This window comes from Gopherus flavomarginatus, chromosome 7, assembly GCF_025201925.1.
Source record: "Gopherus flavomarginatus isolate rGopFla2 chromosome 7, rGopFla2.mat.asm, whole genome shotgun sequence".
NCBI lineage: Eukaryota > Metazoa > Chordata > Testudines > Testudinidae > Gopherus > Gopherus flavomarginatus.
Window position 1 is genome coordinate 18899567 of NC_066623.1, and position 16274 is coordinate 18915840.

Here is a 16274-nt window from a genome sequence, read left to right on the forward strand (position 1 = left end):
ATCTAAGATACGCAACTTCAGCTACGTGAATAACGTAGCTGAAGTATCTTAGATCGAGTTACCTACTGTCCTCACGGCACGGGATCAATGTCCGCAGCTCCCCGTCGACTCCGCTACCGCCGTTCACGTTGGTGGATTCCAGAGTCGACAGGAGCGCATTCAGGGATCGATATATCGTGTCTAGATGAGACGCGATATATTGATCCCCGATAAATCGATTGCTACCCGTCGATACGGGTGGTAATGAAGACGTATCCTAAGTGTGTGTAAGTCCTTATGCAGAGATGGGTCAACCTCAGCCATTGCAAAATATTCTTAACTTTGGATATTGCAAACCATGGGGATGACATTTTGGAGCAGTTCACTGTGCAGTATCAAATGATCACTGACATGACACCCTTACATTTCAACTCCATTCCCCTCACTAGTGAATATGGTGAACATGCCACACACACAGCTTGTCGCACTCTAGACTGACCTTTCAAAACTGCAATGACACAGGACAAGTAACAACACTAATGTTTTGTCATCCACAGGTTGACTTTTCAACATACAAGTTTTGTTGAATGTTACTTGCCCTCAGCCTAGTATTATAGCTCCAAGGAGTCCCCCAGTTATTATTCCTAGGAGCAATGGTTCCAGAACCATAGGATGCTTTCACAGACCATAGCCACATGCCTTGGGTCTAGAGCACTTGAAGTGTGTATTATGGGTCAGACAGCAAGGGAAATTTGTTCCGAGAACCCTTGTGTCTATTTTTATTTCCAGCCTAACAAATGCTTACTAGCTGGTCATGAGGTTGTACTTCTGCATGTTAACATGTCTGAAGGTGCTAAATGGAGCTCTAAGAGCAGAGATACCTAAAACCCTGTCACAGAGGAGCTGTGCTTGCAAACAAGTATAACTTGGTCTACGTATATATTTTCTAGGTATACAATCAGCTTCATCACCTACTCCCTCTTCCCCTCCATCTTGCAAAATGATACTAAGGGTGCTATTTCTCCTCCTGTATCATCTGGCTGGAAGATTGGATGTGCTCTGAACATCCATTTGGTTATGCTAGCCTCAGCCGAATACTCAACCCTTCCCCAGTGGGTCTGGATGCATGAAGTATTTCCGTGCATTTGTTCCCAGGATGAAGACAGCTAGGGAAAGACCTTGAGAACTAAACCTTCAAAGCAGCAAGGAGAGGAATATTTAGCTTCATGGTTCCCATTTAGGTCAAGGGAAGCCATGCAGTTAAACCCCTGGCATACCAGATACTCATTGGTACTGGGTTTTTTTTAAATGACTTACTCAGTTCTAACTGTATCCCTCATTCTCCCCAAAATCTCCTGATTTTTGCAGGGTTCTATAGCATTAACCACCCCACTCAATTCCTAAGAGCTACCAAAGTGGCACATCTGCCATATGTCTGCAACTATTCAGGACCAGATGGGTTATGCTGAGTGAGTTCAGGCCACACGTGCCATCTGGACTCACGGTGAGGAGACCACGTTGGTGGTTATAGTGTGTAATCCCACGCAGACAGCTCTGTGACAGAAAGGATGAGATTGTCCGTGTGGCTCTGTACCACTGAAACAGTGGAGGCACCTGAGAGACACATATCACGTGGACATTGGAGAGCAAGTACCTGTGCTTCCAAACTTTGTGGATTTGGGAGGCGGAAATAGAAAGCATAGGAAGTGTTCAACAATATGATTTTCAGCTGATAGTGGCAGTTAGGTCACAGGCAATGGAAGAGAACTGCCTCCAAACAACTGGGAGATATGTAAGCATTTAGAATTCAGTGGCCAAACTTTCCCTCCCATTTAAAGTGTAATTATAGTAATTCAAGTGATGGTGTACAAATGGCAGCTCATTGCCCAACATCTCTGCTCCCTGTAGGGATCCAAATCTCACTTGAAAAGAGAGTGTTCACTCCTTCGTGCTGCACACCCTGTACAGCTGTGCTGGGGTTACTTGTAGCCAGGGGGATTCTTTACTGCTTCCATTCGCTCTATGTTCTCACTGAGGAATCTTTGTGCCTGGCAAGGATGGAGGAGGCAGGAAGAACCCTAACTGACTATCAGGTCCCAGATTGAGTTTGATGAGGCAGCAATTTGTTCTGTGTTTGTATAATGCCTAGCACAATGGGGTCATCATTCAGGGCTCGGGCTCTTAGGCCCTGCCACAGGACAAATAGTAAATAATAATTAAATAGAAAAAAAAAGTATGAATGTGTATTTGCTGAACCAATGAGCTCTGGAGCCAGCTGGATGGAATGTTATCCCTTCCAGTGCTATTTTTAGAGTCATTTTTCCAGCCAATCACCCTTCAAGAACAAAACATTCCATAACCCTTAACCAGCCTTGGACAATGAAAACCACAATATTTGCCTTCTGAAAACAAATAATGGGCCAGATCCCCAGATGGTGTACATCAGCCTGGCTCCACTGAAGTCACTGCAACCATGTCAATTTACACCAGCTGAGGATCTGTTCTGGTACAGTTAACATTGGGTCTTTTTCTCTGGAGGAGACATTTTAATGTTCCACATCTCAAAGAGAATAAACTATATATTATATAAACCTCGTTGGTATACCATTAATTTAAGTAGATTTATTTTATTTCTGAACCTAAGTCTGAAGTACACATCTACTCCCCTTTCCTCCCTGTGACTGCAGCAGATTTCAGTTATATTTTCTCTCTCTTGCTTCCATGTGTTGTAGAAAGTTAAAAACAGTCTGAGCACACAGCTACCACAATCTGACATTTATAAAATAATCTAAAATTAGACTGACCTCAGAATAATGGGCAAATAAAAAGAGTAGACATAATCCAGTTAAATGTCTTGACAGCGATTCAGAATCGGGAAATCCCCCATTCCCACCACCAGAGGCTTTGTGTGTCTTATTTTAACACATTCTAGACCTTAAGTAGAGATCAGATGAGGGAGAAGCTGGAGGTACAGTCCGCACTATTTTCCTTTACAATATGAGAGTCAATAAAGATACTCTCATTTTCAGTGCACTGATTCTCTGATCTCAGGCTTCTTTCACCACTGGAATCACCTACCAAATGTGAAACGCATCAGAAGTAGCACTAACTGCAGCCTGACAGCACTGATTTCCTATGGCCACTGCATTTCAGGAAGACCCATGGACTCCTATCTATGCTAGGAAACTGAATCATTATTGAACATGGTTTTATCACCAAAGGCCCCTCCCCTGGACTGATGATGAGTATGGCTGAACTGCCAGTATAGATAAAATAGAACTGTTAGACACCAATATGTTAAGTATGGCTGAAACCTCATGGGGGAAGAGCCTCAGTGTAACAAGGATGGTGCACTGTTTTATCTTTTTTTCATTTGTCTTTTACCTCCTCTGGTCTACTCAGCACATGGCCCTCTGGGCCAGTTATTCCCATCTCCAGCATCCTGGTTTGTTCCTAGAAGAATGAAAAGACACAGAGAAGTTTAGAGACTCTGAATTTGATCTGACAGTTATGTCAAAAAAACAAATGCCACCATACTCAGCATTTCGTAAGGATTTAGATTATCAAATAGCAGAGCAGATCTCTGTGGATTTGCTGCAGGTGGTTCACAAGACTACCACGACACACAGAGAATACAATGGGGAAGATAGGTAAATACATATGTTGAGAGTAAGAATCTTCCTTTCAAGTGATAATTCAGAATTAACAGGTCTGATATAATTGTAGCACAGGTGAAAAACAACAAATACAATTCAGGGGAAGGCATGTGTCTAATTTACTCTGCCTTTGTTATTCCCAAAGACATCCACGCACTACTGAGGAAGAGATCATGAAAACTAAAAGAAATCCATTGTAGGCCAAATTCCCTTCTCTGTCACACCTATGCAGCTCCATTAACATCAGTACAGTTCACAGGTGTCAGTGAGAGCAGAATCTGGCCCTATATGAAAATGTTTTAAAATGTATGGTTGCTTTCCCCCCACCACACAATCGGCAACACAATTTACTGCTATAACGAGGACCGCAACCACATACAGTACAATCAGACAGGCATGTACATGAATTTAATGCTATGCCTGATCCTTGGCATTCACAAATTGTTCAACTCAGTGGAAGATCGATCCTAACTGACATCCTTATCAGTGTGTTATCATTAGCCCATAGGGGCTTGCAATATGTTACATGGGGGAAACAGAGCTTGGGAGAGGCTTCCCCAAACCCTTTACCTGGCTTCCAATCTGTCAGACACCCTCAAAAATGGACCATGTCATGAATGGGTCAGGCATTCTGAATGCAAATGTTACTGCAAGGCGCAAATTTGTTGCATTTTGAAATATTATCCTGTAAATGTCTTTCAGCTTTTAAGCTCTTTGGGGCACTGATTGTCCTAATTTTTGTCTCTAACAGAGCACTGAGCATGCTGTTGGCTCTAAAAAATAAAAAAATCACATCTAGATGAATAGTAAAGGTGGGATTCCAGCAGTGACTGTTAATATCTACACAACATTTGAAGAGGTAAATTGCCATATAGATAACTGCCACGTATTTTTGCCTCCTACACCTACAGTCTCAGCCACAACACAAAGACCTGACAAAATAATGACTCAGTAATGTTCTTTTCATTTCTCAATCTTCACCAACAATAAGGACCATATTCCACATCCCCGTTTCAGTTTCCACTGCATGGTGCATCCCCCTTACTCTGCTCTATGTACCCGCTCTCCACTCTCTTATGCGGATCAAACTCATACGAAACACGGGTGACCTTAGGACAGTAGAGAGAAAATAGATCATGACCCAGAATAGAGGGGATGGGGTTGGGGAAAGTCCCCTAACCTTCCTCCTAGGAACAGAAGCAGAATCACTGACCAGCATCCTCTCTTTTACAGCCTAATCTAATCGCATTCTGGATCAGTCACCAGTTTGTGACATTTTGTATCAATTAGCTTGGAAGGCAGAAGTAATTTTCAAGGCTGCACAACACCAGTAAACCTTGCACACAGCTTTAGGTGGTTAGGGTGGGACTGAGGTAGCAAGAACTCCTAGTCAACAATGATTCTTTGATCTCTCCATTTTCTTATGAAAACAGACATTGACTAACTTTGGGGATCTTTATATCTGCGAAGAGAAATTGATTCTTGCAATCTGCAGGGTTCTTCAGAGCTTAGTTTGGAGATTTTCCTCCTAATCCACCCCCTCCAAAGAAAGGAGAAAGAAGAAAAGACAGTTACTCACCTTTGTAACTGTTGTTCTTCGAGATGTGTTGCTCATATCCATTCCAATTACGTGTGCGCGCGCCGCATGCACGTCCGTCCGAAGATTTTTACCCTAGCAACACTTGGTGGGTCGGCTGGGCGCCCCCTGGCGTGGCACTGCTATGGCACTAAATATATACCCCTGACGACCCGTCCGCTCCTCAGTTCCTTCTTGAGGGCTACTCCGACAGTGGGGAAGGAGGGTGGGTTTTGGAATGGATATGAGCAACACATCTCGAAGAGCAACAGTTACAAAGATGAGTAACTGTCTTTTCTTCTTTGAGTGCTTGCTCATATCCATTCCAATTAGGTGAATCCCAAGCCTTACCTAGGCGGTGGGGTCAGAGTGAGATACTGCAGCGTGTAGAACCGCAGAGCCGAAGGCTGCGTCCTCTCTGGATTGTTGCACCAGGGCATAATGGGAAGTGAAGGTATGTACTGAAGACCACATAGCTGCTCGACATATCTCCTGGATGGGTACTCGAGCTAGGAAGGCGGCCGATAAGGCCTGAGCCCTGGTAGAATGAGCGGTAATATGTCCCGGAGAGACACGAGCTAGATCATAGCAAGTACGGATGCATGCCGTTACCCATGACGAAATTCTCTGAGAAGAGACGGGTAGGCCGTTCATCCGATCTGCCACTGCCACAAAAAGTTGGGGCGTTTTGCGGAAGGGTCTCGTTCGGTCAATGTAGAAGGCGAGTGCCTACGGACGGACGTCGAGGGAATGCAACTGCTGTTCTCTACGAGATGTATGCGGTTTGGGAAAGAAGACCGGGAGGAATATGTCCTGGTTGAGACGGAAGGCCGAGACTACTTTAGGGAGGAACGCCGGATGTGGACGTAACTGCACCTTGTCTTTGTGGAACACTGTGTATGGTGGGTCCACCATCAGAGCCCGAAGCTCAGAGACTCTCCTAGCCGATGTGATGGCCACAAGGAAGGCTGTTTTCCATGACAAATACAGGAGTGAGCAGGTCGCCAATGGCTCGAATGGAGGAGTCTTAAGTCTCGTCAGGACCAAGTTGAGGTCCCAGGAAGGGGCGGGGCATCGTACTAGAGGGTATAGACGCTCCAAACCTTTGAGGAACCTCGAGACCATAGGGTGGGAGAAGACGGAGTAAGTACCTTCTCTGGGGTGGAAAGTAGAAATAGCCGCCAAGTGCACTCACATTGATGAGATAGCAAGGCCTTGCTGTTTAAGATACCAGAGGTAGTCCAATATAGTGGGAATGGGAACCTCCGTGGGTGTTACATTTAGTGTTTGACACCAGCAAGAAAATCGCGTCCACTTGGCCAAGTACATAGACTGGGTGGAAGGTTTTCTGCTACCCAAGAGTACTTCTTGCACTGGGGCAGAGCAACGTAACTCCGACTGGGTTAACCACGCAGGAGCCACGCTGTGAGATGGAGGGACTGCAGGTCCGGGTGGTGAAGCCTACCGTGGTCCTGTGTTATAAGAACCTAATGTGGGGGCAGAGAGATTGGGTTGGCTATCCAGTGGTCCAGCAACGTGGTGTACCAGTGCTGTCGGGGCCACGCAGGGGCGACCAGGATCAGGCGAGCCCTGTCCCTGCGGAGCTTTAAGAGAACCCTGTGCACCAGTGGGAAGGGTGGAAAGGCGTACAGCAGCTGGTTCTTCCATGAGATTAGGAAGGCGTCCAGTATCGAGCCCGGGGCGAGACCTTGGAAGGAGCAGAACTTCTGGCACTTCCTGTTGTTGCGGGAAGTGAAGAGGTCTATGTGGGGAAAGCCCCACTTCTGGAAGATGGAATGTAGAACGTCCGGGTGAAACGAACACTCGTGAGACCGAAAAGATCTGCTGAGATGGTCTGCCAGGGTGTTCCGGACTCCTGGGAGGAACGATGCTACAAGGTCTATCGAGTGGGCTATGCAAAATTCCCACAATTGGATCGCCTCCTGACAAAGGGGGGAGGATCGAGTCCCTCCCTGCTTGTTTATGTAGTGCATGGCCGTTGTGTTGTCGGTAAGCACTGAAACACAACGACCTTGCAGATGTTGTAGGAACGTCTGGCACGCCAGGCGGACTGCTCTCAGCTCCCGGATGTTTATGTGCAACGCTAGCTCTTGAGATGACCAGAGACCTTGCGTGCGACGATGGTCTAGATGAGCCCCCCAGCCGAGAGACGATGCGTCCGTCGTTAGGGACACCGAGGGCTGCCTCAGATGGAACGGCAGTCCTGCACAAACCAGGGAGGGTGTTAGCCACCAGTTGAGGGAGTCTAAGATGCTCTGAGGAATGGTGACCATCATGTCTATGGTATCTCTGCCTGGACGGTACACTGAGGTGAGCCAGGTTTGAAGGGGACGCATGCGTAGTTTTGCGTGCTTGGTTACAAAGGTACATGCGCCCATGTGACCGAGGAGGCTCAGACAGGTGCGAGCCGAGGTCGTCGGAAAGGTTTGGAGGCTTTTTATAACAGAGACTAGTGCCTGAAACCAGGGCAGTGGCAGGCAGGCTTTTGCGAGTTTGGAGTCTAGAATGGCGCCAATGAATTCTATTCTTTGAGTGGGCACGAGTAGACTTCTCTAGATTGATCATCAGGCCCAGTCTCTCGAATAGGTCTGTGATGATGGCTATGTGCAGGGTGACCAGGGCCTTGGAGGTCCCTCGAATAAGCCAGTCGTCTAGGTAAGGAAACACATGTATTCGCCGACGATGGAGGAAGGCGGCCACGACCGCCATGCACTTTGTAAAGACGCGAGGGGCCGTAGAGAGGCCAAACAGAAGGACCACAAATTGGAAATGTTGGCGGTGCACCGTAAACCGTAGGTACCGTCTGTGCGGGGGATAAATAACCATGTGGAAATATGCGTCCTTCATGTCGAGAGCAGCATACCAGTCTCTGGGATCCAAGGAAGGGATAGTGGTCCCCAGGGATACCATGCGGAACTTCATCTTCTTTAAAAACATGTTGAGTCCTCGCAGGTCCAGGATGGGTCAAAGACCTCCCTTTGCTTTGGGGATTAAGAAATATCGGGAGTAAAATCCCCTGTCCCTTAATTCCTCTAGTACCTCCTCTATAGCTCTGATTGAGAGGAGCGTGCGAACCTCTTGCCAGAGGAATTGCTCGTGAGAGGGATCCCTGAAGAGGGACGGGGAGGGGGGGTGAGAGGGAGGGGGCGAAATAAATTGGAGGTGGTATCCAAATTCCACAGTGCATTGGACCAAACGATCCGAGGTTAATTGGGACCACGCAGGGAGGAAGGAGGAAAGGCAGTTGGAAAACTGAAGGGGATCCTGGGGAAGGACTGGTGCTCTGCTCTCGAGCGCACCTTCAAAAGTTCGCTTTCAGGCCCGTCGCTGGTTTGGCGGGACCGGTATTGTGTCCATCTTGGGACCCAGATTGTTGTCTGCGGTTCTCGTGACTACGCCTTCTGCCAAAGTCTTGTTGCGGTCTGGGCGGGGGGTAAGGGCGCTGAGGTTGGCTACGGAAGGACCTCCGTTAGGTTTGTGGGGTGTGCATCCCAAGGGAATGCATGATCACCTGATTGTCCTTAAGACTCTGTAGCCTAGGGTCAGTTTTCTGGGAGAAAAGGCCCTGGCCTTCAAACCGCAGGTCCTGGATGGTGTGTTGCAGTTCAGGAGGCAGACCTGACACTTGCAGCCATGGGATCCTCATCGTAATTCCCGAGGCCACGGTTCTGGCCGCCGAATCCGCGACGTCGAGGGAGGCCTGCAGGGATGTCCGCGCCACTTTCTTTCCTTCCTCGAGAAGGGCTTGGAATTCCTGGCAGGAGTTTAGTGGGACCAGCTCAGTGAACTTACCCATCGACTGCCAGGTGTTATAATTATATCTACTGAGCAGGGCCTGTTGGTTCGCCACCCTGAGTTGGAGGCCCCCTGCAGAGTAGACTTTACGTCCCAACAGGTCCATCCATCTAGCCTCCCGCGATTTTGGGGTGGTGGCTTGCTGGCCATGGCGCTCTCGCTCATTGATGGATTGAACCACCAGGGAGCATGGAGGAGGGTGGCTATATAGGTATTCGTACCCTTTGGAGGGTACCATATACTTTCTTTCCACCCGTCTGGCCGTAGGAGGGATAGACGCTGGGGACTGCCAGATTGTGTCTGCTTTGGCTTAGATGGAGCGTATAAATGGCAAAGCTACGCGGGTTCAGGCATCCGCTGACAGTATGTCTATCACCGGGTCTTCAACCTCCGGGACCTCCTCCACCTGGAGATTGATATTTAAGGTGACTCGCCTCAGAAGGTCCTGGTGAGCTCGGAGGTCGATAGGGGGCGGGCCCGAGGAGGATGTACTGGCCACTGCCTCGTCGGGTGAAGAGGAGGATGACAGACCCGGTATGAGTGGTTCCTGTAGGGACTCTTGGTCCGGAGGTACATGAGGGTCCGGTGTCTGAGGAGAGTGATCTGTACCCGCTGGAGGGGGGCGGCAAACAGTGGCCTCCGACAGGGCGGAACGTGATGGTACCGTGGGTTCACCTTGGGCCTGGTGATATGCCCAAGGCGTCCAAAAGGACCACTGATGAGGATCTTGGTCTGGACCTTGAGCCTCATGGAGAACCCAGCTGTGTGTCTCTGAATCGGGATAGGTGGCACTATCAGCGTGCGATGACTCAGATGCGTGCCTCGATGGCCATGGCGGAGCAGAGGCCGTTTGAGGATAAGCCCCGTCTCTAGGGTACCGTATTTCGTGCCGCACTGGAGAGCGGTACTGGGATCCATACCGGTACCGAGAGTGTGATTGGGACCTGCGACCGGCGCGGTGCCAGGAGGTTGACTGGGATCTTGACGCCCTATGATGAGAGCGGCTGCTGTGCGAATGGTGCCGGGAGCTGGACCAGTGCCTGGAGTATCGGTCCGGTGAGCGGGACCTCGAGTGGTGCCACGAGTGCGACCGGTACCAAGGAGGAGATCGATACCGGGACTGCGAGTGGCGCCTGGATCTGAAGCGATGACGAGATCAAGAACGTTGGCGGGACCTCAATCTTGAGTGCTGTCTGCCTGAGGTGCCGAGGGAAGGTGGTCTTACCATGGCAGGCTTGCCTGTTGATTGAATAACCCGCACCGGCAGTGCCGGGGGTTGAGGCAGGGCGGGCTCCGTTAATGCAATAAGTTCCCTCGCAGTAACAAATGTCTCTGGCATAGTGGGAACGAGAAGCTCTACTGAGGCATGTGCCAGGGACCTGTCATGCACCAGACTCGACAGCTCTTGCACGGCCGGAATCAACAGTGCGGAGATTGTCGGTGCCGCGGCAGTTAGTGGTGCCAGGCGGCTCGACTTAGATTGCTGCTCAGACTGCGGTGCAGATAGTGGGGCCACAGGAGCTTTAAACTTCTTGGCACGTGGGGAGAGGGAGTGATGCCGGGCCTGTTTCTGGGCTGGTGACGGCTGGTGCCGAGCTGTCTTCGCAGTGCTGGCGCTCTCCGGTGCTGATGAGGCACTTCTCCCCGGTGTGGACTGTCTGGCAGCCGGTGCCGAAGGTGGAGAAGTGAGGGCTGCCTCCATTAGGAGCTGCTTAAGGCGAAAGTCCCGCTCCTTTTTTGTCCGCGGCTTGAACGATTTGCAGATCCGGCACTTGTCTGCAAGGTGAGATTCCCCCAAGCACTTGAGGCAGGTGTCATGGGGGTCTCCCGTGGGCATCAGCCGGCAGCAGGCCGAGCACGGTTTGAAACCCGGTGAGCCAGGCATGGGCCTGGGCACTGGGAGTGGGAAAGGGCTAATCCCCAACCCTCTGAACTATATACATTAACTAAGTTTACAAAAATCTATTAACTAGAACTACAGAGAATAAACTATATACACAATAAGTATTAGAACGAGTGAAAAGCTAGGGAGGTGGAGATCAGCTAAGCTGCGCTCCACTGTTCCAACGACCAACACAGGCGGTAAGAAGGAACTGAGGAGGAGACGGGTCGGCAGGGGTATATATTCGGTGCCATAGCGGCGCCACACCAGGGGGCACCCAGCCGACCCACCGAGTGTTGCTAGGGTAAAAATCTTCCGATGGACGTGCACACGGCGCGCACACACCTAATTGGAATGGATATGAGCAAGCACTCGAAGAAGAAACTGAGGATGTGCTACAGAGTAAAACTGAACAAATCTGTCCCTGGTTCTTCAAAATCACAAAGGTACTATTCTCTGTATCCACAACACCAACTACAATGCACTATAATAGTGCAATTCATCCATTTCAGATCAAAACAGTATTTTCGCCATTACCTATCCCCTCATATCCTATGAATTCAGCTCCACAAGCTGATTGCTTCTTTGTATTGGGCAGAAATTCCCCCTTCCCATATGGCTCTGGTATTTTGCACACCATATTATAGCATAACTGGCCTTGCACATTGTGAAGGTCTTTTCCTTCTGCTGCAGCTTTCAGCATTGGCTGCTGTTAGAGTGAACATACTGGACTCAATGGACTGTTCTGTTCCATTAAGATAATTTCTGATTCACTGCGTATCAATTTCTCTAACAGTGAACGCAAATGTCTTCTACTGACTCCTGGGTTTAGCAAGGAAGATAAATTAGTCTTGTTTCTACATCAGAGTGACATGCACAGGGTACTGTGTACCTTTATTTCTGCTCTTAAACAATAACAGAGCCCACTTCAACCCAGAGAAGTCAATATAAAACACGAGAAGCTCATCCAGTTGGAAAATATTAATCTTTTACTGATAGGGGTTTGCTTTTCTATTGCAGGACACAACATGTCTGGAAAAATCAAACAACCTCCACCCAACACTCTAGCACAAAGGAGTCTATAGAGAGGAAAGCAGCTTCCATATAGGAAGAGCCCAGGTAGAAGCCATTTTCCCAGGCACATTTGGTTCCAATGAAGAAGCCCTATAATATTCTAAAAGCAGCAGACTCTGGGAAGCATGGCCAGCAAATTCCCTTCCAAGTGCTATCCGGCTTTCTTCCTCAGGTGCAAAGGTACCAAAGCATTTCTGAGAAACTGTCTCACTTCTTTTAATGGGAGGAGGCGGCAGACTACAGTCCAGGGTATCAAATTACACAGAGCAAATGAATAAATTCTCTGCAGCATTAGCCCCAGTGCTGCTGAAAATGAGGCTCGGGAAAGGTGATTTTGCATCATTCACCACCAGGGTGACAGGCTGGTACCCACTGATAACACAGCTTCAGAGGTAACACTATTTGGAAAACCTTCATGTTAAGCTTCCTGGGCCTAAATCTGAAGATACGTTTGGAGGCATGGGAAGAATAACTTCAGTTTCCAAAGTACATGAGAATAAAAAGTATCAAAACAAAACCCACAAAAGCACATAAATTGGCTGATGCCATGGAGTCTTATCAAGAACCACACTTTAATCAGATAGGAACTGCTGTATTGTATCAAACCATTAGTCTATTCCTCCTACAGAGGCCAACAGCTATCACTTCAGGAGAAGATAAATCCTCCATAATGCATCCTGCCAATTGGGCAATTCTATACAGGGGGAACACCTCCCTACCCCATTGCACAAGTTTTCATTATCCCACCTCTATCAATACATTATTTTACATAGCTGAAAAAGTTTTTAACAGTCAAATAATTATCCAGTCCTCTTTTTAAACCCAGCTATTCGATTTTGCTTGATAAGTTCCCCAGACTGCAAGTCTACATTGCATGAGGAAGCAATTCCTTTAGCTAGTTTTAAAAATACTGCCCACTAATTTCAACAAGTATTCCAGCCCATGTTTAACCAAAAAAGAATTTTTATTCCGAGCATGAAATCCTGCAAAATTTTGTCATAAAATGGCACTGACAGGCCAAAATTAAAAACAAAACAAAAAACCAATTTAAAACCAAACAAAAACCTCATCTATTCTATAAATTATTGCTTCAGATTAAGTGAAAGAATAATGCAAAAATCTCACTTTTCACTGTTTAATTTCATTTAGTTTGAGCATCAAAAACTGATTAGTTAGTTTTTAAGGCTGGACTGCCAACACTGCAGGGAAATGGCTATTTGTTAAGAAAATTATTACCAGGGGAATTTTTATGGAAACACTCTCATTGTTCTTCAGTTTTATAGTACAATGATGGATGGATTATTTATTTATTTATTACAAAGCCTAAATGTTCAGCAGTGTCTGACATGGCAGTCTCCCTTATGTAATATATATATCCTAGACCAGGGGGTCTCAAACTGGGGGTCAGGACCCCTCAGGAGGTTGCGAGGTTATTACATGGGGGGTCGCAAACTGTCAACCTCGACCCCAAACCCTGCTTTGCCTCCAGCATTTATAATGGTGTTAAATATATAAAAAAAAGTGTTTTTAATTTATAAGGGGGGGGGTCACACTCAGAGACTTGCTATGTTAAAGGGATCACCAGTACAAAAGTTTGAGAGCCACTGTCCTAGACAGTAATCTTTTTGGGTCATTTAGTATATATTTGTACAGTCCCTAGCACAATGGGGCCCTGACTTGGTTGGTCTCTAGGAACCAGATTTACAAAGGTATTTAGGAACCTAAAGACTCAGATAGGTATCTAGTGGGACTGACTTTCAAATGGGAGTTAAGCACCTAACCTGCTTAGGTACTTTTGTACAGCATCAAAATCTTTCTGTCTATACCACACTTTTCAGTGGCAGTGTAGATAGAATAGCATTTACCTGTTCAATGATATCCCCATTTTCAGCATGAACTTGAGCTATTGCACCTAGATCTCCCAGGCAGCTAAATATCTCATACAGCTGAAACAGAGTGAAAGAGGAAACATTATTACTACTCAACCATTTCACTTGGTCTGTGTTTGACCTTTAAAAAATTCCCACACTCTATCTTTTGACCGAAAACTAGACAGGCCTTCAGGTAAGAACAATGGAGGGTTGGAGAGAAAGAATTTGGTGTCAGCACCTCATTCACAGTCAGAACAGGGCTTGGTGTGTGAACATGCCATGTCGCCCCTTTCAGAATGCCTCTCTGCCATCCACTGAAGCATTCACAGATTTCACCAAACCTTTAGAACTTGTATCTACAGTCTCTTGTCCTCCCAGCCACATCATCACATCTTTAAAATGGAGGTGCAGTATGCAAAGACTATGCACCCCAGCAAGCTGCTGACAGTAAACTGAAACACTGCATTTCGGGATTGATAGAAATAGACTCCAAGGGCCATGTCTCCGGATTAAAACCAAATGTGGCTGCAAGCCGCACTGTAAAATTTGGCAACCTGAATCACGATCATCCTTGCCCTGCTCTGATCACTCAGTACACTGCTTTCTTTCCAGCTACTGTTCTAACGAAATAAAAGGGGCCCAACAATGATTGCACACAAAGCAGTAATGTAGCTTTTACCTCTGTGTTTGACATCTGGTACAAATCCTTGTAGGCCATGTAAACCATGAAGGAGTTAACTCCTAGGTGGAGAAGAGGGAAAAAGAAGAGAAATGATTCCATTCCAGCTCTCTCCCCCTTATACATTCACAAGGCATGTGATAATTACACAGACCTAATGGAATGGGAGCCTTTGGCAGTAGCTAGAGGCAAAGCAGACAGTTTTCTGGTTTTCTTCTTGTTTGTTTATTTTCAGGACATTCTAATTCTCCATCTACGGCTACAGAGGATCCCAAGAGATGTTAGAAAACAAGGGGCTAGCAGAAGGCAGTTCTCCAAAACTGTACCTGCCACTCATTTTAACCCCTTTAGCACTGTCTAAAAAGGTCTAATAAAGATGGTGGAGGGAGCGTACTCAAAGCCACAGACAAGACCACTGGTCTGGAAGGATATGTGCAGAATGTGCATGAGACAGCAGACTGATGGATGCATGCACAGCTGATTTCCCCATTGACTAGCATAAGCATAGATGCTGTTATTGTACCTTCATGTTGGGACTTTCAGTGGAAATTCTGTGCCTAAGTCATTTAAGGGTGAGATTTTCAAAAGCACGTGAGTCTCTCAGGCCCTTTGTGAGCCCTGTTCAAAAAACCCAACGACTCTGATGTGTTGTAATGACACATGGACTATGATCTGAGGATCTCATGGTGCTTTATAAAGATAAATAAAATAACTCTCATAACTTCCCTCCCCACACAAAGTATTATCTCCCTATTTTACAGATGTGAAAAACCGAGAAACAGAGCGTTGCCTAAACTCAGAGTGAATCGGTTGCAAAGGCATGGACAGAACCCGGGAGTCTTGAATCTCAGTGATTTAATCACATTCATGCTCTTTCCTATGCCACACACACAATGGCCCAGATCCTCAAAGATACTGGGCGTCTAATTTTCATGACTTCCATGAGCATTAGGCACCTAAACAACTTTGCAGATCAGGGCCTTTGTGCTAACTGAGTCACCAAGCTGCGGGTGATGGGAGCATTCGTTGGGAAAAGGAGATTAGGGTAAGAGACTTGAGGAATAAAGGGCAAAGGCAAGGAGGCCCTTCCTATCTCTTCACAAACCTTTTTCTTTGATGAGCATCTGTACTTCCTGTTTGACACTGTCATTCCAGTGGGTGATGTCCACATGCAGGGAGTAGTCACAGCAGGTCTTCCCATCAGCCCACTCTCGCCACTTCTCATAGGCTTCTGTCAGGCTGCCCTCTGGCTCAGGGATCACGTGGTCAACTGGATATGACAAGAGAGGCAAGCAGAACTGAGGGTGTGAAAGAAAGACTCTTCCTCCCCAGCCATGTGGCCACCATCCCATCGGTTCCTCATGTGCTCAGCGACCCAGTGACTGCTGGCTTCTCACTGCATCCTTTACTGGGTCCTTCTCTTAATCTGCCTCAGGTCTCTGCTACCTGAGTGCCTTACTGCCCTCCCACATCCCAACCAGATTAAACCAAAATACCCTGATGGGTCCAAACTGCTTTCCCGAGCTCCCACACAGCACAAGGGGAAATGAAAACAGCAAGCAGGTCTTCAGAGCTTCCCCCTCCATCATTTTCTCAGACACATCCGAAGTGCATTTGTCAGACAGGAAATGCACTGAGCCTTGGCTTAACAGCCTTTGGCATCACACCAAGGGCTTTTACAGGCTTCTGCTGAGAAATCAGCCGGAAGCAGTAGGACCCTCCTCCTTCCCCACCCCTATTT

At 47.3% G+C, this 16274-nt stretch overlaps 1 protein-coding gene across 3 annotated transcripts in view; it reads right to left on the minus strand.

Annotated features, from left to right (window-relative positions):
* The window catches only part of DPYSL3 (dihydropyrimidinase like 3), a 196319-nt gene that overhangs the window by 10638 nt on the left and 169407 nt on the right, over positions 1 to 16274 (minus strand). For all 3 annotated transcript variants that reach the window (XM_050962663.1, XM_050962665.1, XM_050962664.1), the window contains exons 4-7: positions 15639 to 15803; positions 14534 to 14595; positions 13849 to 13929; positions 3364 to 3432 (exon numbers count right to left, since the gene is read on the minus strand). In XM_050962663.1, the coding sequence (XP_050818620.1) occupies positions 3364 to 3432; positions 13849 to 13929; positions 14534 to 14595; positions 15639 to 15803 (377 nt within the window). The remainder of the gene's footprint in view (positions 1 to 3363; positions 3433 to 13848; positions 13930 to 14533; positions 14596 to 15638; positions 15804 to 16274) is intronic.